This window comes from Ctenocephalides felis, unplaced genomic scaffold, assembly GCF_003426905.1.
Source record: "Ctenocephalides felis isolate EL2017-DRISC unplaced genomic scaffold, ASM342690v1 CF-g0.4_SCAFFOLD_03573, whole genome shotgun sequence".
Taxonomy (NCBI): domain Eukaryota; kingdom Metazoa; phylum Arthropoda; class Insecta; order Siphonaptera; family Pulicidae; genus Ctenocephalides; species Ctenocephalides felis.
Genome location: NW_020539727.1, coordinates 10,725,760 through 10,747,094, shown reverse-complemented (window position 1 = coordinate 10,747,094; position 21,335 = coordinate 10,725,760). Strand labels below are relative to the sequence as shown.

Sequence of the window (21,335 nt, the reverse complement as noted above, 5' to 3'; positions counted from 1 at the left end):
TTGGTAGATTTGGTTGTTTTCCTGGCTTAATATTGGTACCACATTAGAACATTTCCATGACACAGGAAAGTATCCATTTTTAAAAATTTTATTTGTTATTCGTGTAAGTAGGATAATAGCTTTAATAGGTAACTGTTTAATTGCTAAGTTCTGTATACCATCTGGTCCTGGAACTTTCTTATTAGACAGTTTCTTAATAATATTTATAACTTCCGCAACAGTTACTATCTCTATTTTGTGATTTTTGTTATAAGTATTGTTTATATATTGTCTTACACTGGAACTAACAGTCTGTTCAAAAGCATTTTGAGTGATAGAAAGATTGTACTGATGTGCTAATTCGAAGTTAGATGCTAAAATTTCGGTCTTTTGTTCGGGCGTTGTTGCAATGTTATTGGAATTTGTATGTAAATATGGTATGGGAGCAAAAGTTTGGGTCAGTCTTTTTGCAGTGTACCAAATTTTATTTGGATAATAGTTAATATTTGTTAGTTTATCAGCCCATATTTTATTACGATAAACCCTAATGTCCTCAGTAATTATTCTAGTAAGCCTGTTTAAATGTTCTTTGAGAAACGTGGCACCTGATTTTTGCCACAACTTTTTAATTTGATTTTTTAATTTAATTTTGGATATAATTTCCAAAGGTAAACTAATTGTTTGTGTTGAAGTGGACTTTCGCAATGGAATGGTTTTACTTATGGCATCAGTAATAGTAGTTGTTAGGTGTTCTACAGCTTGATCTATTCTATCATTGTTGTCAATTTGTCTGATGTGACATATATTATCATTTATTATTTTCTTATAGAGCAGCCAATTGGCTTTATTATAATCTAAAACATTTTTGTAGGATTGAGGATTGTCGTCAAGTGGGTTTGAGATACTTATAAAGACTGGATTATGATCTGAGTTAAATAAAGATTTGGTTATAGGTTCAGAAAGAATAGATAGATTTTTTGTAAGGGCTAAATCTATTGTACTATGGTCTTGATTTGGTATCGCAGGAAATCTAGTTGGAGTCTGAGGATAATGTAGTTGAATGGTATCATGGTTTTTGTTTAAGTACTTAAATAGTTTGAGTCCGTTTGTGTTATTATATTTACAATTCCACATTATGTGTTGCGCATTAAAATCACCAGCTACAATAACTCTTGGATTTAAGTTAAATATTTTATGCAAGTCTGCATGCAATAGTTTTGCAGAAGGAACATATATGGAGACAATAGTTATTTTACGTCCTCTATTGAACACATTTATAGCAGTAATTTCAGAGTGTTTTACAGATAATAACGGTATTTCTTCATGTCTGATACAAGCTTTTATAAATATTGCTGTACCACCTCATCCTGTCATGTTTCTGTCATTCCGGTATATTGTAGTCGTTCATGTATAATTTGTCAGTGGGTTTTAAGTGAGTCTCATTTATTAATACGATGTCTAAGTCCATTGTAACGATCGTTGTCTGAGTTCATCAATGTTATTTTTTATTCCATTTGAATTGAAAAACATTATTTTTATACCATACTTGTCAATTATGGGCATTTTAGTAAGAAAGTTTAAAATTGTAGTATATTTTTCATTGTATGTCATGTTAGTATTTATAGTCTTTGTAAGTGCATAAAGTTCCCTGAAAATTTTTATTACCTCAGGATCTGAAAAAAGCAACTTGATTTGTCTTATTGCAGCAAAAATGCCCTCGGTGGAGTTAAAATCAGGATCTTGATTCGATGAAGTTGATGGTATACTTCTTTGTTCAGGAATAGCTTGGAATTTTGGTAGTTCCATCTGGACAGTGTGTCTGGCATCTCTCGGCTTCAGCGTTTCAGAATAGCTTCTTGTCATAGGTTTAGGTTCAATGGCTGCATGAATCTGTTGATTTTAGCCTTGTAATTCAGTAAGGATGTACACTTTGAATAGTTTGCTGGGTGATAGTCTTTACAGTTAACGCATTGGGGCTTTTCTTCTGATAATTTTGGCAGCAGCCAGGAGAATATGCTTTTGTGCATTTAATGCATCTATATTTCATATCACACGAATAAGACGTATGTCCAAAACTTAAACATTTATGACATTGTAGGATTTTGAAATTTGGCTTATACATTTCCCATTTAATAATGTGACCATTTAAGTTCGTTATTTCTTTTACTTTTGACATGTCTTGCGATTTGTCAAGCATAATTATATAAATTGGTAGATTATGTTTTTGTCCATCAGAATAGGTTTTCTTTAATTGTATGACCTTTTGCACAAGAATACGTCGTACACTCAGTAATTCAAATACCTCTAATTCAGTAATTGCTGGATGTAAGCCTGTTAGTGTGATTTTCTTTGTTGTTTCTCCAGTGGAATACGTATAAAATTGGTAACTGCAATCTCTTAATGTACTCTTTATCTTGTTATGATCTACTAGTGTCTTAGTATATATTTTATGGGTATGCGTTTTAATATATTGTATAGTAAAATTAACTTTCGTAACATCTCGGATGTAGTTTATGGCCCTGAGATCTAAGTTATGTTTTACTATTATCGGTGGTACCTTTACTTCTATAGGTTTCGTGTCATTATTTCCTTGTATGATTTCCATTGTTTCTTGCTTTTGGCCACGCTTTCTTGACTTAACCTTTGTAAATTCTTCAAGTTCGAGGTCGGTATCCATATCACTTCGGTCAGTAAGTGACTGGTACCTGTTTTCTTTTTATTCTTTTTACTTCGTACCATTGTTTGTTGTTTGTTGTTACTCTTGATTTCAAGCCTTTTGATAGATTTCCTAGGCTTATGCCTAGGAAACTCTGTGTTGGGGACACCCACCTGACTATAGATTTTCTTTATCTTCTTGTAATAATACTTAAGAAATATTCTTCAAAATAAACTAGCTTCTAATAACTTTAAATTTCACTACACTCTTGCACTTCCGGGTCGTATACTTCAGAATATCAGCTCTCTTTCGACCTTAGTCTCTTCTCTTGTGCTTAAGATAAATATCACTTTTTAAGACGTGATAAATATCTTGGTTACTCAAATAGGACTCTACAAAGCGTAAACGAGCATCGGTGGTTCATTGGTAGAATGCTCGCCTGCCACGCGGGCGGCCCGCGTTCTGTTCCCGGCCGATGCAGCAACTTTTAATTCCTCACATAAAAATAAATACATCATATTTATATAATAATAAATTATAAATTTAAAATAGCATTGAAATATTTATAATATTTAAAAACAATAATGCAATTAAAGTCATACTTCAAATACGACATGATCGGTTTGTCATTGGAATTAGCTCGAACCTTTATTACAGAAACTAATTGGTATTGGTATTTTGCCTTGATGCAAGTTACATGAACTTCCCGATAAGTGTAAATAATCGACTTAATTTATGAAAAATAAATTATTAACTTCCCGAAGGAGAAGTTTATGTTTTCATCAAAAAATCCGATTAGCTAATTTTATGTTTTCTCGACGTTTCAAGCCATTCTGAATCAAATGAGACCAAATTTGGAAAAAGTATGTGTGTGTGTGAACAGATTTTTGCCGTAAATCGACGTTTTCTCAAAAACGGCTCGATCGATTTCAAAAATTAAAAGCCATTCGACGTATCTCGATGAGGACGATCGGCCGGGCCGTTTCTTTGTAAATCGCAAACAAGTGAAAAATTTTTCGTCCACGTTTTAACCAGCAATTCTGAATCGATTTTGAAAATTCAAAAACAGTTCGAAAGATATTGGTTGGGAATCGTGCTGATTAGTTTTTGGAGAAGATCGGCCGGGCCGTTTTCTTGTAATAAAGTTTAAAAAAAAATAATTTTTGACGATTTTTATTATTATTTTTTTGACGGTAGATACCATAGTCTTCTAGATCATACTAAACATTACGGCCCTACGACAACTCGTTTAGCTTTAAAAATTCGCAAAGTTAGTATCGTTTTTTGGCATTTGTCAAAATTAGACCTTTCATCGACGATTCCTCAAAAACGCCTGAATCGATTTTGAAAATTTAAAACCATTTGATGTGTCTCAATGAGGACTATCGCTTGTCACTTCTGTGCAACGATCAGCCAAGCCGTTTCTTTGAAATTTAGAAAAAAGTGTTAAACTTTTCGTTCACATTTAAGCTCATTCTACCGAATCGATTTCAAATAATCAAAAACTGTTCGAAAGATATTAGATGGGAATGATACTGATTAGTTTTAGGTGAAAATCTACCGAGCCGATGTTTATGGACCTTTTTTGGCCATATATACCATGGTCTTATAGAACTTACTAAATTATTGCGGCCTTACGACAAGTAGTTTAATTTTAAAAATTCATCAAAGTTTGAAAAAATGAGTAGTTTGTTTGACGTTTGTTAAAATTAAAATTAGACGATTCACTTGGTATAACGATAGAGTACTTGGTCTTAATAAACGTAATAAATCATTAAAGTCCTGCGGAAACTGGTTCAATTAAAAAATTATTGATTTTTGAAAATTTGCTTCTCGAAAATACTCCGATTAACGTGTTCGTTCGTTTGCAATTATGTGTAATAAATCCACTCGGAATACTTTTAATCACTCATAAATTAATTTATTTTTTATTGATCGATTATTTACACATATCGGGAAGTTCATGTAACTTGCCTCAAGGCTAAATACCAAACCAACTAGTTTTATGAGTGATTAAAAGTATTCCAAGTGGAATTTATTACACATAATTGAAAACACACATAATTGATTTATTACACATAATTGAAAACGAACGAACACATCTAAATAAAATGAGCATCGTAGTACTTATCATGGACGCAAACTATTCGTTTCTATACTACGAAAAAAATCAAAATTAAAATTCATTTTTTGAATTTTTCTTTTTTGTATCGCAGAGCAAAAAAATCACAGATTCTGAAACAATTTTTAAACTTTTGAAAAAGTGACCTGTGGACACCCAAACAAATTGGCAACCTCCCTGAAAAGGGGTGAAAAAATAAATTTTTTGAAAATTTTTTTTTTGTTTTATATTTAAGTAAGCGAGCAAAAAAATTGGGCATTTTCGAAATTGACATTTTTTTTAAATTGGCAAATTTGGGAATCTTTCCCGCCAACTAAATAAAATCGAAAAAATAAAAAAGCGAAAATTTGTCGTCAAAGTTTTCGTTCCGCTCGTATACATGCTCACTATTTTTTTATGTAATTCCGAAAATAATTTGAATATGTTTCTGAAATTTCAGGGTTATATTCTTGACTAGTTTTCGAAGACATTTTTGCAAAAAAATCGATTTTTATAAGCCTCTAAAACAGGCTTCCTTAAAGCAAAATGCTGGAACTTCTCGTACCAAAATTATATATTTTTTTAAAAAGATTCATATTTTTTTAAAGTTTATTAAAAATATTTTTGAGAATGAATTCTCAAAAAAATATGTTTGAGAATGTTGAACTTTTTGAAAAAAAATATTTTTTTGATAAAAATTAATTGTTTTTTGTATATTTTGAAAATTTTTATTTTTTTTTAACTTCCCGTAGGGTAAGTTATAGTAATCGCAAAAAAATCGAAAATGAAAATTTTTATATATCTTTACGTTTCAGAGGTTTCTGAATATTTTGGCATACCTTAGAAAAAATGGATGTATGTGTGTGTGTGTGTATGTGTGTGTGTGCGTGTGCGTGTATGTATGTGTGTGCGGATACAAATTTTCGTCGACGATTTCGGGAACACGGATGAAGCAATTTGCATAATTCAAAAAACATTTGATTCGTATTGATAAGGAGACGTGCTGATTAGTTTTTGGCGGAGGCAGGTCTAGCCGTTCTGAAGATATGGTGCAAAAAGTGCCAAAAACGGTACCTCAGTTTTTAAGAGAACGGAGCGTCCGATTTTAATAATTCAAAAAACATTTTACTTGTATTGACAAGATAAAGAATTGATCAATTTTTATAAGGGTAAGTCTAGCGGTTTCGGAGATCTAACAAAAAATGTAAAAAAAAAAAATGCCATTTGGCGGTCAAAAATGATCATTAGACATATGCACATCAAATTATCAGATATTTTATAGAGATAAATAAAGAAAACATTGTTTTTTTCAAAACAAAAATTTAAAAAAAAAAATTCCTTTTTTTTAAGTAATCTTTTGTCCAATTTATAGTTTCTCAAAAATCTTATTTCTTCGAAGTAATTTTTTTTTCAAAAATGTTAATCGTTTTTAAAAAAAAAATAATAATTTTTGGTACGGAAAGTTCCAGCAATTTGCCTTAAAGCACGATGCCTTAATTGCCTTAAGACATAATTCCACTTACACCTAGTTTTTCAAAATAATCGTGGTGCTTTAGCTGCATAAAGACGAAATATCTAAGCACGTGAGTGCCGCGTCGCAGTCTAACGGGCAAACAATGTTACGAAAACCATAAAAATGTAAGCAAAGTTCATACTTATTTTTAAAATTTCTGTATAATATCTAATAATTTGATATGTGCATATGTCTAATGATCATTTTTGACCGCCAAATGGCATTTATTTTTACTTTTCTTACTCGATCTCCTAAACCATTAGGCCTGCCTTCCCAAAAATTCAATAAGTTCTTCATGTTGTCAATACACATAACATCTTTTTTGACACATTAAAATTTAACGCTCTTTTCGTGAAGATATGCAAAAAATTTCATTTTCGATTTTTGGACAATTACAAGAAAGATAAGAAATTTTTTCATTATGAAAAACCGTCCAAACCGATCTTTGCCAAAAACTAATAGGCACGATTTCTAAATGATATCTTTCAAATAGCTTTTGAATTGATCAATGATAAGATCAGTTCATATTTTTTTAGTCAAAAGTAAACAAAAATTTAAACTTTTTCTGCTAATTCTAAAGAAACGGATTTGCCAATAGTCTCGAATGACTAATCTACATGAGCAATACTCTTTATCGAATCGCTTATATATTTTTGGAATCGGTTTTGCCATTTTTGAGAAAATATCGAAGAAGGGTCAATATTTGACTCACGCTAAAGAAGAGCTTCTTAAGCGAATGATTAATAATTACTTAATTAGTAATGATAAAATAATTAACTTTTTGGAAAATTCTAAATTAACAAAGTTCGTCCAATTTTAAAATTCGAATCTCAAAGAATTAAATCTTAGAAGTATCTTTATAATATTGTTAGTATTACAGTATAATGTAACTAAAAATATTGTTATTACTTTTTTGTGAACGATTTGTATTTCTCAATGTAATAAAACTCATAATTGCAATGTTTAATCATTTCCCGGCATTATTTAATTTTTGAAAAAATAAACCGTCACTGTTGTATCATATTGAACTTTTCCTTTTCAGCAGAGTTATTTCTATGCGCCTGAATGTCCGTGTAACTTTTCTACAAGAAAAAATACATAATATTTTACAATTTTTATTTGAAATTATGTTGTCAAAAATTGTAAATGTCAAAAAAATATGTCCAAAAAAGTTATCATTAATCATGTTCATGTCCTACATGCAAATTTAATGATAACAGTTTTACTATATATCAATTATATTATTTTTAAACTGTTAAAAATGTCTGACTATGATGAAAATGAAGCAGAAAAGATGAGCCATGAGCTGGTACATGAGATTTTAGTCGCATTTGTTCGCTCGTTGAAATACATATTTTTGCCACTTCCAAAAGAAAATTATTTCGAAAAATGGTCTAAAGAAGGTTTTCCGTAAGTTATCCTTATTTGTATATTTGATAATAGAACTAGTGGAGCGCATGGCATCGTGCCTTAAGGCAAATTGCTGGAACTTCCCGTACCAAAAATTATTATTATTTTCAAAACGATTAACATTTTTGAAAAAAATTTACTTAAAAAAATGAGATTTTTGAGAAATTATTGAAAAAAAAATGTTTTCTTTATTTTGACATATTTTGGAAATTCTGAACTTTTTTTCAAAGCAATCGTACTGCTTTAACTGCATAGAGACAAAACGTCAAAGCGCGTAAGCGCCGCGTCGCCGTCTAACGGATAAACATTGGTACGGTATACATTGGATTAGTACCCATAGAAATGTAAACAAAATTTATATTTATTGTTAAAATCTTTATAAAAAATCTGATAATTTGATGTGCATATGCCTAATGATCATTTTTGACCGCCAAATGGCTTTTTTTTAATTTTTTCATTATATCTCCGAAACCGCTAGACTTGCCTTCATGAAAATTTGATCAAATCTTCATCTTATCAATACAAGTAAATTTTTTTTTGAATTATTAAAATCGGACGCTCCGTTCTCTTAAAAGCTGAGTTACCATTTTTGGCACTTTTTTCCCCGTATCTTCGGAATGGCCTTCGCCAAAAACTAATCAGCACGTCTCCTTATCAAAACAAATCGAATGTTTTTTGAATTATTCAAATCGGTTGATCGGTGTTCGCAAAATCGTCTATGAAAATTTGTATCCGCACACACACACATACACGCACATACACACACACTTACACACACATACACACACATACATACATTTTTTCTAAAGTATGTAAAAATGTTCAGAAGGTTTTGAAACGTAAAGATATATTAAATTTTTCATTTTCGATTTTTTTGCGATTACTATAACTTGCCCTACGGGAAGTTAAATATTCATAGCTTAAATCGATTCCAAGCAAGGCTGAAGAAAATTAATATTTTAATATTTCTATTTTCATATTTGTAAATGTTTGTTGTTCATTATTATCGTCTTAAAATAATGTTGAATACGTAACATATGCGCGGGATAAAAATATGTGAATTATTTCATCCTAACTCTTTTAACATCCTATTCTTTTTTTAAATTAATTTTCATTCTTCTTTTTCTTTTTCAATATGTTCTTCTAAATTTCTAAATCAAACTACTTTTCCCTTCTTACTTCAAATACATTTTGTATTCGTTTACAAATCCATTTATTCTACTATTTTTTTAAATTTCCAAAATCGGTACGATTTTTTTTGCAAAAAAGTGGACAAAAATTATAAATAAAAGTCTAAGCTAATCGACACGAGTCTTTATTGAGTTTCATAAAATGGGTTTTAAATTTTTGAAATCTGTTCTACCGTTTTTTGAGAAAACTTTGACAAATGGTCAAAATTTGGCTCATATGCACTCACATACTCTCATACATACACACGCCATATTTTCAAATTTAGTGTCAAACAAATTGAAAATTCGAGGAAACCTAAAATTAATTGGAATTTCTGGCGAAAACAAACTTCTCAAAAAAGAAAAGGCTCAATCGATTTTATGCCATATTAATCAACATTATTTTGCGTTTTATCAATCATTAATATGTAATAGCATTTTATTTTTCATCTATATAATTCAGTTGATTTAAAATTTTAAATCAAAAAGTTTTCTGAATTATGTTTCCAAGCTATTTCATAAAAAATTCAAAACATAGGAAAATTAATAAAATAAGTAGAATGAACACATTACTCAATAACTCTGTATTAAATAAAAGTAACATATTGTTAACATTCAGGTTTTATTATAATAAATGCACAAACTTGGCATGCTCTTCAATAATGTTTTCTTGCAGATATATAATAGTTTGCTAAATTGATTAAGCAAATTGGAATGCTTTTTTGTATCAATTTTTCAGAAATTGAATTCTGAATATCGAATTTGTATCTATTTCTCAGGTTTGGAGAAAAACTATTAGGCAGCAGTATGGCTGCATTAATTGGAATGAGTGGTACTGTCCCTATGGATTTAATAAGACATTTATTTATTATATACAAAACATGGCCGGAGTCTGTTCGCAAATATACATACACATCGGGGTAAGTGTAAACAGTTTTGTTAGGAATATTGAAATTATAGATCTGAATGTAAAAAGTTAAATAAAATCTATTTATAGCTTGTGTTGTGAATCAGCAATTTTCTGCAACATATTAAATTTCGAACTTTAGTAACTATTAGTTTATGGCATTTTGCCTTGGATCAGAATTCCATGTTATAGATAAGTAGTGGTACATGACATCGTGCCTTAAGACAAATTGCTGGAACCCGCACCATAATTTAAATATTTTAAAAGATTTACAATTTGTTGAAAGTTGGACTCTTTTGAAAGATGGGATTTTTTTATTTTGAAATTTTTTGAAAATTTTGAATGTTTTTTTTAAACTACAGAAGCGCATAATCGTAACTACGGAAGTGCCGTAATCTAACGGTTAAACATTATAAATCTTGGTACAGAACCCATAAAAATGCAAGCAATATTTGCGCATATTATTAAAATATCTATAAAATATCTGATTACTTGTTATTTGTATGTCTAATAACCATTTTTGATTACCAAATGGTATTTCTTTCCTTATTTCAATGTTTTTCCAACATCGCTATATCTGCCTACCCACAAATTGCCAATTGCCAGTTGCCAGTTACAAGTTGTACATTCCGACAATATAAGTAAAATATTTTTGGCCTTTCTTTCAAAAACAGAATTACCATTTTTCGCACTTTTCCCCCGAATCTTCAAAACGGCAGGACCTGTCTTTCCCAAAAACTAATCCCGTAGAGCAAGTTATAGTAATCGCAAAAAAATCTAAAATGAAAATTTTTATATATCTTTACGTTTCAGAGGTTTCTGAACATTTTGACATACCTTAGAAAAAATGGATGTATGTGTGTGTATGTATGTATGTGTGTGTGCGTGTGTGTGTGCGTGTGTGTGTGCGGATACAAATTTTCGTCGACGATTTCGAGAACACCGATCACCCGATTTAAATAAGTCAAAAAACATTCGGTTTGTACTGATAAGGAGACGTGCTGATTAGTTTTTGGCGAAAGCAGGTCAAGCCGTTCTAAAGATACAGAGCAAAAAGTGCCAAAAACGGTAACACAGTTTTTAAGAGAACGGAGCGTCCGATTTTAAAAATTTAAATAACATTTTACTTGTATTGACAAAATGAACAACTGGTAAAATTTAAATGTTTTCAAATAGATCAACAATAATAAATGTTTTCAAATGGATTATTATAAAAAATTGAGACAACAATTTCTCTTTCAAAAGCAATTATTTTGTTAAAATAAGCAGAAAGTTCTTTGAATTATTCAAATCTGACGCCTATTTCTCTCAAAAATTGCCGTTTTTTGCACATTTAGCTCAGTAGCTTTGAAATGACAGCACCTGCCTTTGCCAAAAACTAATCACCTCGTCTCCCAATCATTACAAATCGAATGTTTTTTTAGATCATTCAAATCGGATCGATTCTTTCAAAAACTCGATTTATATTTTCTGCACTCTTTGCTCCGTATCTCCGTAACGGTCTGACTTGCCTTTGCCATAAAATAATCAGCACATCTCCCTATCAATAGGAATCGCATGTTTGATGATCCAAATCGGTTGATACGTGCGCCCGAAAACGTGGACAAAAATGCGGACATACAAAACACACACACACACACATCCATTTTTTCTGAGGTATGCCAAAATGTTCAGAAACATTTAAAACGTCGAGAAATGCAAAAAAAATATTTTCGATTTTCGGCCCATTATTATAACTACCCTGCGGGAAGTTAATAATATTATAAATAATTACAATTGAAAAACGTATACTTGAAAATTATATTACATCAATAGTGTACTAAACAAAACTGCTTAAAACCAAAAAACTAACAACAAAAAATTAATTTATTTTAGGTTCAATTGCCTTTATCATACTGCAGAATCCAAAAATTTCCTGGGAATGTATAAACCAGCTGTAATCGATATAACTCTGAGATCGCCTAAACTAGCCTTCAAAATGGTTTTGAATGAATACTATGGATTTGCACTAACTTCGCCAAGGGGGTAAAAACAATAATATAGTGAACTGTTCTGTAATCCTAATTATATAATGAGACAATCAATCGTGGTTTGTCGATATTTCATTTTCAACAGCAACACTAAATCTGGTAAAATGTATATTTGTATATGTTTGATAAATCACAGCAGATTACAAATTTTTGTTCGTTGTTAATAATTGGTTTATGATTTATTACACTTAAAATTTTGTGATGTGTCTCTTTACAGAGAATTTCCTCCTTTTAATCGTTTTATGGCTGCTGTCTTCACTGGCTTGACAACTGGATTTTTATCGTCTCCTTTTGAAGTATTTCGATACAGATACTGGCAAACTAGATACTTCAGATCATGTAGGTAAACAAACTCTCACTTATAATATGCTAAATTACATAAAGTTCAGAATTCAATAAAAGTACTAGTGGTGAGTGGCATCGTGTCTTAAGGCAAATTGCTCGTACCTTCCCTACCAATTTTTTTTTTTTTTTGAATTCAAAACTTCTAAAAAAAAACTTCTCAAAACGGATAAACAATTGTACGAACCCATAAAAATATAATCAAAATTTATACTTATAAAAATCGGTACAAAACATCTGATGATTTGATGTGCATATGTTTAATGATCATTTTTAACCGAAAAATGGCATCTTTTTAACTTTTTTTACTCGATCTCCGAAACCGCTAGACCTGACTTCCCAAAAATTTAAAATTTCTTTATTTTGTCAATAGAATTAAAATGTTTTTTGAATTATTGAAATTGAACGCCCCGTTCTCTCAAAAATTGCTTACCGTTTGTGGCACTTTTTGCCCCGTAAAGGCTAGACCTGCCTATGCCAAAAACTAATCAGCACGTCTCTTTATTAATAGGAATCGAATGGTTTTTGAATAATTGAAATCGGTTGAACCGTGTTTCCGAAATCGTCGACGAAAATTTGTATCAGCACGCACGCACACACAAACGCACATACATCAATATTTTCTAAGGTATGTCAAAATGGTCAGAAAGCTATGAAACGTTATGATATATAAAAATTTTCATTTTCGATTTTGCTCAAAAACTCATTATTAACTTGCCGATAGAAATCGCAAAAAATCAATTAATTACATTTTTACATATCTTTACGTTTCAAGGCTTCTGAATATTTTCGCGTACCTTAGAAAAAAATTATGCATGTATGTGTGTGTGTGTTTATGTGAATGTGTTCGGGAGCACGAATCAACCAATTTGAATAAATTAAAAAAATATTCGATTCGTATTGATGAGGAGACGTGCTGATTATTTTTTGGCAAAGGCCGGTCCCACCGTTTTGAATATACGTTCCAAAAATGATAATTCAGCTTTTGAGACAGCAGAGCTTTCAAGACTCAAAAAACATGTTTTTTTCATGGACGCAATAAAGGTTTGATTAATTTTTTGGAAAGGCAGGTCTAGCGGTATCGGAAATCTAATAAAAAAAATAAATAGTTGTGCGTGGCATAGTGCCTTAAACATTTTTTGAAAACTTGAAAAATCTCTGATATTTCTACTCTAACACAGTCACGCAGTACGATCGCTTTGAAAAAAAGTTCAAAATTTTCACAAAATTTCAAAACATAAACAAAAATTTAATTTTTCAAAAAATTCAATTTTTTTCAAAAATTTCAAAACCCAAAAATCTGTTTTTATCCTATTTTTCAAAATATTTTGAAGCTTTTTTTTATATTTTACATTTTCTTTACGAGAAGTTCAAGCAATTTGCCTTAAGGCACGATGCCATTCACCACTAGTTTTATAATTTAATCATTCAATTTCTAATTTTTGTCTTAGGGTATTTACCCCCGATGACAAATCTAGAGATTTGGGAGCAACTATTTTCACCGATGGGTAGAAATCGATACGCAATGATTTTACGGGCAGTGGCGATGGAAAATCTAGTAAACGCTTTCATTTATTTTCCACTGCAACATTACCTTAGGAAGTATCTGACAAGTAATCACATCGAGGGACCTTGGTCAGTAATATAAGTAATATGATCACAGTTATTTCTGTGTGATTTTATTCAAATTAAAAAATGGGCTCAAATTTTATAATTCTATAGGACCAGTTTTGTGACCGGCTGGATGGCTGCGACAGTCGCATTGGTCACGGTGACGCCTATTGACAACATCAAGAAACAAATCGTTCGGATTCCGGATTACACGGATTTATATACCTGCCCAAACGATAAACCAGACTATGACAGTCTTCGCGATTGTCTGAGGTAATAAAAATTCACTGGGCGTAAGTGGCATTTTGCCCTAAGGAAACTTGCATAAAATTTGATTGTGAAAAATCATATGTGCACAGATTTGATTGTGAAAAATCATATCTAAATTTTAGATCATGAACTCTATAAGTCTATGCCATTTTAATAAAAACCAACACCAAAGTTTTTACCTTTTTTTAATATATAATTACAAATAAACAACCTGGCCGATCTTTACCAAAAATTAATCACTATTCCCAACTGATATCTTTCGAAGAGTTTTTAAATTTTCAAAATCGACAAACGTAGACGCCAATTTTGCACTATTTTGCTCATACTAAAGAAACGACTCACAATCAGATGATCGTCTCGCTAAACTCGCTAATTCTTGTAGTGTTTTATTAAGTGGCTTAATTGATGCAAACGTTTAAGTTAACGTTAATTCACAATAAACCAAAGAATAAAAAAAAACTTTTTTGTCGAGTAATCTTTATGAATATTCAAATATTTAGACGTAATAAATATTTTGGCTTTTCACATAGTATTTGCTCCAATCTAATTCACAAAAAATCACGCGGGGAAGGGAAGAATCTAGTAAGATATCACGTGTATTTATTTTTCACCAAGATTAAAAAAAAATTACGTTATTTTGCAAATTCGAAAAATGCGTTCAAAAATTTTACGGAACTAAAAATACACGTGATGTTTGGTGTAGGAAGCGAGTGATTCTAAATATCACGACGTATCACGAACGTATCATTATCAACCAATATAAACGTGTGTCTTTCATGAATCATCTTATATATAAAAATGGATCGCAAAATGTGTTGGTAAGCGCATAACTCAACAACGCCTGGACCAATTTGGCCAATTCTTTTTTTAAAATGTTCGTTGAAGTCCAAGGATGGTTGTTACGGCGAGAAAAAAACGAATAATTGCCGGGAAAACCCTAAAAACTGCCCTTTTCTTCTTTAATCGAGTAGGCAACGCAATTTGTAAAAAAAACAATGATCTATGTCATGACATTTTGTGTAGTTTTTGATAATCTAATTTTGAATATATCTATATAAACATAGAAATATCTTTCTATTAATCAAGCTATATTGGCAGCCAAAAACATTAATGTAAATTAATTAAATTTCAAAATCCAAGAACAAATTACAGGCGAATCAGTTGATTCGGCAACTAACCAAGACGATCCACCGGAGTTTTTAAACTCGCTGGATTTGCTAGGATTGTCACCTCACAATCTTCAATTAAAGGTTGGATCGGCAATTATAATGTTGCGAAATATCGACCAACTATATTCAAAGGATAGTATAAAGCAGAAGATGTTCTCGCACCATGCATCCCAATGCGTTTCCAGTGCGTTTATGGTATCATTAAGTGTTTGTGCTTTTAATTTAGAAAACCCATGTTTCTCACATGGAAAATTGTATGTTGTTTGTTCCCTTATTGGAAAACCATCAGATTCGTTTGTCTATGCGCCAGGTAATCAAACAAAAACATCGTTTATCACAAAGCACTACAATGAAAATTGAACTGATTTTTGAATTATGATTTACATTATTAAAATTACTTACTTTTAAATGCTTATAGTGTTTTACTTAATTATTTTTAATTCACACCGAATTATTACCAGGGTGACGGTTCTGTTCAGGATAATTTTTTGCAAAGAATAGAAAAAAGGTAGGCACAAAACACCGCCACATTACAATTTTTTTTGACAGGACGAAGTCTGTCGGGCCGGCTAGTAATTAATAAATCCGTCTCATAATAAAATATAATTTCCTAAATCTTCAGAAAATTGCAAAAGGCAATAAAGTGAATCATAACTTTTAAATCATTTAGACAATTGAAAACTGATAAAAAAATTCAACAATTAATTAAGAAGAAATGGCGCCGTCATTTGATTAATCTTTATCATAAACTAGCACGATTCCCAACTAACCGTTCCTATAACCGTTGATGCAAAGTCAAATTTAGACTCACGTACACAGACACGACACGATTCAGAAAAACTTCGAAAACATAAAATAACGAAATGCAATTTTCTTTCGATCTGGAAACTTTATTTTAATATTATTCAGTTCATTATTTTGGAAGACGTGCTGATTAGTTTTTGGCAAAGACAGGTCTAGCCATTGCGGAAATATGGAGCAAAGAATGTAGAAAATAGAAATTTAGAGAACAGACCAACCGATTTGAGTGATTCAAAACACAATCAATTTTATAATGATGGGAAAAAAGTGGTGATTAGTTTTTGGCAAAGACTGTTCCAGCCATTTCGGAGACACAAAGTTAAAAGTGCAACAAATAGCAGTTTTTGAGAGAATAAAGCATCCGATTTGAATGATACAAATAATATTTTGCTTGTGTTGACGGTGTGAAAAAACGAGTAGTTATTGTGGCATATGCACATCAAATTATTAGATATTATATACATAAAAATTTTATTAAGTACAAATTTTGTTTACATTTCTATGGGTTCCGTACCACTGATTATCCGTTAGATTGCATCGCTGCGCTTCGATATTTCTTCACTAACATAGCCTGCGTGGCGATTGCTTTGAATAAAAGTTCAAAATTTTTAAAATATTAAAAAAATCAAATTTTCAAAAAATCCATATTTTTCAAAAATTTCAAAACATTCAAAAATCTAATTTTTTTCAAAAAATTCTGAAGCATTTTCAAAAATTTTAATTTTTTGGTACGGAAGTTACAGCAATTTGCCTTAAGGCACGATGCCATGCACCACTAGTTACTATTTAAAGTCTATGTTTCAGGCGTTATATAAGATATCGAGGCTTTCCAGCCTTATTCGAAGGCGTATGGTGCCGCGTGGGTGTCAAGTCTCGAGTGTACGGCGTAGTACAATTATTCTATGATCTTCGATTGACGGAGGGAATGTTTTCAAAAGAACCAGTCCTGAAAACCTTGGAAGACTTCGAACAACAGCTATTTGAAATGCAATTGTAAAATAATAATAAAAAGTATAAATACAAACTTGTCGAATTCTGTACATGGATTGCTATATTGCACCAAAGTATACCTCAATTAAAGTATAATGAATTTTATTTTTAGCTTTCTGTAGGGTAAATTTGGGTAAGTTATAGTAATCGTTCAAAAATCGAAAATGAAAATTGTTGCATATTTTCACCTTTCGGAGGTTTCTAATGATTTTAAAGGTAGAGTAAATAGAGCAGAAAATACTTGAGAAAACAGACTATATCCGATTTAAATGATTCAAAATACATTCAATTCGTATCCAATGATCGGGAGAAGTGGTGATTAGATTTTGGAAAAGACAGATGCAGCCGTTTCGAAGATACGGAGCTCAATGTTCAAAAAAAATCTATTTTTGAATATCGAAAATAATTCAGATTTTAATTTTTGATCTTCATATTAAGATCCCAAACAATAAATATATGTTACCTTTTGGTTGAATTTTAATGTAAACAAGTTTATTTTTCATTGTCAAGTAGATATGCTCGGCTCTATTTAGTTGTAATTTTGCATTTTTAGGGACCCAGAAACACTGTGTGGTATCACTCATCCAAACAAATATTTTGTTTTGGTTGGTTATTTGTAGTAAATAACTTTGCCAAAAAGTTGATGTTTCAAATTGTGGATCCATAGACCAACTGTTTAGATTACTTAGTTGTCCCATCAAAATATTAAAACCAAAAAATATTGCATAGAGAAGGAATGCTGGACAGAATGAGAGGCCATAAAGAGAAGTGTAATCTATTAATCTGCATGAAAACCATAAATTATGTAGTTATGTATACACAGTTATGTAGTTAGGTAGTACAATAAGTAAACTTGTCAATTGATAGTATCATTGTTTAAGGATAAAATATCATCTGTTATTAATTATCTTTCTTTAAAGATGACTGCAACCTAATTCTGGAAACCGTCTTTGTGAAATGCTTGATTCGTGATGAAGAGGTCTTGCGCTATAATAATTAAAAATACTTGTTGATCGTTGAGTTTAATATGTAAAGTGATCATAGTATGCCTTGATTCTATTTTTTTTTAATTCGTGGCATGTTGTCTTAATTTTTTGATAAGGTAATGAAAATGTTCTGTTAGCTTAAAATTCTCAAAGGCTACCGATTAAACTTTGTCAAGTTTAATTATGGTAATATTAAGCTCATACACAGAATTTTTTATTCATTTATTTTCATTTGTTGATATCGTCCATTAATTAATAAATTTCAATTTCTGGTTCCATGACTATCACATTCAGTGGTTGCTGTGGAAAATTTCAAAGGGTATGGGCGTGTTTCCATACAGAATTGGCCCCACCTTGGTATTTAAATTATTTTGATGCCATTTTATAGGCATTTTCGAGAAAATTCGATATACCAAATTTCAAATCCTTAGCTCATCATTTGGCCGAGATATCAGTGAAAACATGTGAAAGTGGCCCCTTTTTTCAAACTGACTTTTTGGCGGAAATATGAGAGATATCGAAAAACTGTTTACGTCATTCTATTTGTACTGATCTTGTATATATTATTTATAATGAATAATGTTAAAAAATTGTCATTTACTGGATGAAAAGTTGAAAATAAGTTTTTATTTGAAATTTTCGACCAGTACGGTTAATTTGACTACTTTCTAAATAGCATCATTTTAAAGCCTGTATATTTCACTTTTATTATCCAAAATTATATTTAAATCGAAGTGGAACTTTTTATAAAAAGTTGAAAAAACCGAAGGTAGTACACGCGGAACCCGTAGAATATCCGTGTAAGTAGCGTTTCTCAATAGCAAGCCAGAGCACATTGCGCTTGTCGCGCATCGGAACATATTCTATATAACGGTAATACTTATTTAAAAAATAAAACTAGACATATACATTTATGTCTTTTATATTCATATATTTATGTATATAATTATTGTGGTTATATATTTATATACAATGTTTTTTTGTTTTGAAATCATACCTAAAACGTTATTTGCTTTTTATATTTTATATTGTACCAGGGTGGGGCCAATTCTGTATGGAAACACGCCCATACCCTTTAATTCAGCATAATCTGTGTTTAATTTATTTAGATATTAAAATGTTGAAGAATCTTAATTTACTAAAAAGCATTGAATTTTTAGTATATAAAGTCTTCAGCATATTTTGCTGATCCACATAATCCTTTTTTAAATATTGGGTTTGCCTGGTTAATACATTAAATACATTAAATTAAATACATTAAATTGTTCTGGGCTGTTGGTAAGGTATTTGGTTATATGTTCTAGATCACCAATACGACCAGGAATTGTAATGGTAAGCTGGACCCGAGCAGTGAAGTAGAATAATTATGTGGACTCTCCTCCGGTGTCTACTGGTAGAGTGTAAAAGCCTTTAGGACGAAGAGAAATTTGATAGTAATTTGGAAACAAACTTCTTTCTTGAAATTATACTTTTATTATCCACTATTTTAACAATTAAAACTTGTTCATAACCTTTTGGTTATCATATCAGCAAAGACTACATTTTACTGAATACTAATTAGTACTTAAGTTTTGACTGACTTGTCTAACTCTTATATCATTATATACTAATTTCTTGTTTACAACCTATTTACAAAATCTGACAGCGTAACCTACAAATAACTATAGCAACGCGTTTTGAAATTATTAAACAAAATAATGATTCTAATTGTTATTACAGTTCAACATATTTAAATGCATAACCTTCTTGCTGTGATGTTATGGAAGCGAAATATTTTCACCACCAGATCTACTTTCTTTGTTAGTATAATTTCCATTCAGTTGTGTTTATAAAGCAAACATTTAACCTGCTTAATAATCATAGAATGCTATTCTGACTTTGGCTTCTTTGGAAGGTGGTAAATATTGAAGTAATTGTTCTTGAACCAGGAGGTCATTTTACAGCTTCAAATGTTTTATACTGTTCTGCTATTAATAGCTTTGTGCATACTTACTGTTCCAACCGCAAAGGAGTTACTTCTTATAATTCCTCATTTTTAACTTCCCGAAGGAGAAGTTTATGTTTTCATCAAAAAATTCGATTCGCTAATTTTATGTTTTCTCGACGTTTCAAGCCATTCTGAATCGAATGAGACCAAATTTGGAAAAAGTATGTGTGTGTGTGTGTGTGTGTATGTGTGTGTGTGTGTGTGTGAACAGATTTTTTGCCGTAAATCGACGTTTTCTCCAAAACGGCTGGACCGATTTCAAAAATTTAAAAGCCATTCGATGTATCTCAATGAGGACTATCGTTTCTGAGTTTTGTGCGGCGATCGGCCGGGCCGTTTCTTTGTAAATTGCAGAAAAGTGAAAATTTTTTCGTCCACGTTTTAGCCCGCAATTCTGAATCGATTCTAAAAATTCAAAAACCATTCGATAGATATTGGTTGGGAATCGTGCTGATTAGTTTTTGGTAAAGATCGGCCGGGCCGTTTTCTTGTAATAAAGTTTTTAAAAAAAAAATTTTGACGATTTTTATGATTTTTTTTTTGACGGTAGATACCATAGTTTTCTAGGTCATACTAAAATATTACGGCCCTACGACAACTCGTTTAGCTTTAAAAATTCGTCAAAGTTTGCAAAAGTTTGGTTTCGTTTTTTTGACATTTGTCAAAATGAAATCTTCGATCGACGTTTTCTCAAAAACGCCTGAACCGATTTCAGAAATTTAAAAGCCATTTGATGTATTTCGGTGAGGACTATCGTTTGTCAGTTTTGTGCGACGATCTGCCAAGCCGTTTCTTTATAATTTGAAAAAAAGTGTTAAACTTTTCGTTCACATTTAAGCTCATCCTACCGAACCGATTTTAAAAAATCAAAAACTGTTCGAAAGATATTAGTTGGGAATGGTACTGATTAATTTTAGGTGAAAATCTACCGAGCCGTTTTCTTGTAATTAACTGTTGAAAAAAAGTGTTAAATTTTCGTCGACATTTAAGCTCATCCTACCGAACCGATTTTAAAAAATCAAAAACTGTTCGAAAGATATTAGTTGGGAATGGAACTGATTAATTTTAGGTGAAAATCTACCGAGCCGTTTTCTTGGAATTAACTGTTGAAAAAAAAAATTAAGCCGATTGTCATGGAACTTTTTTTGGCGATATACATCATGGTCTTATAGAATTTACTGTAATATTACGGCCTTACGACAAGTAGTTCAATTTTAAAAATTCGTCAAACTTTGCTAAACTTATTATCGTTTTTTTAAAGTAGGATTAATGAAGTATATTATTTACACATTTTTTTTGATTAAGTCGATTATTTACACATATCGGGAAGTTCATGTAACTTGCCTCAAGGCTAAATACCAAACCAACTAGTTGCAATATGATATAATAATTCCCTAGCCAATAAAGCAACATT

The 21,335-nt window shown here is 31.0% G+C and overlaps 1 protein-coding gene across 1 annotated transcript; it reads left to right on the top strand.

Annotated features, from left to right (window-relative positions):
- The first annotated feature begins 7,510 nt into the window (after positions 1 to 7,510).
- LOC113389495 (mitochondrial glutamate carrier 1-like) lies at positions 7,511 to 16,955 on the top strand. The gene is made up of 7 exons (XM_026626523.1): positions 7,511 to 7,659; positions 9,608 to 9,748; positions 11,611 to 11,760; positions 11,983 to 12,104; positions 13,559 to 13,742; positions 13,830 to 13,991; positions 16,763 to 16,955. The coding sequence occupies exons 1-7, from the start codon at positions 7,511 to 7,513 to the stop codon at positions 16,953 to 16,955; spliced, it is 1,101 nt and encodes a 366-aa protein (XP_026482308.1).
- Positions 16,956 to 21,335: the final 4,380 nt, after the last annotated feature.

Coding starts and splice junctions, on each gene's coding strand:
- LOC113389495 (XM_026626523.1), top strand. CDS start 7,511: ATGTCTGACTATGATGAAAATGAAGCAGAAAAGATGAGCCATGAGCTG. Junction 12,105..13,558: donor AACTAGATACTTCAGATCAT/GTAGGTAAACAA, acceptor TTTTTGTCTTAG/GGTATTTACCCCCGATGACA. Junction 13,992..16,762: donor AGTCTTCGCGATTGTCTGAG/GTAATAAAAATT, acceptor TCTATGTTTCAG/GCGTTATATAAGATATCGAG.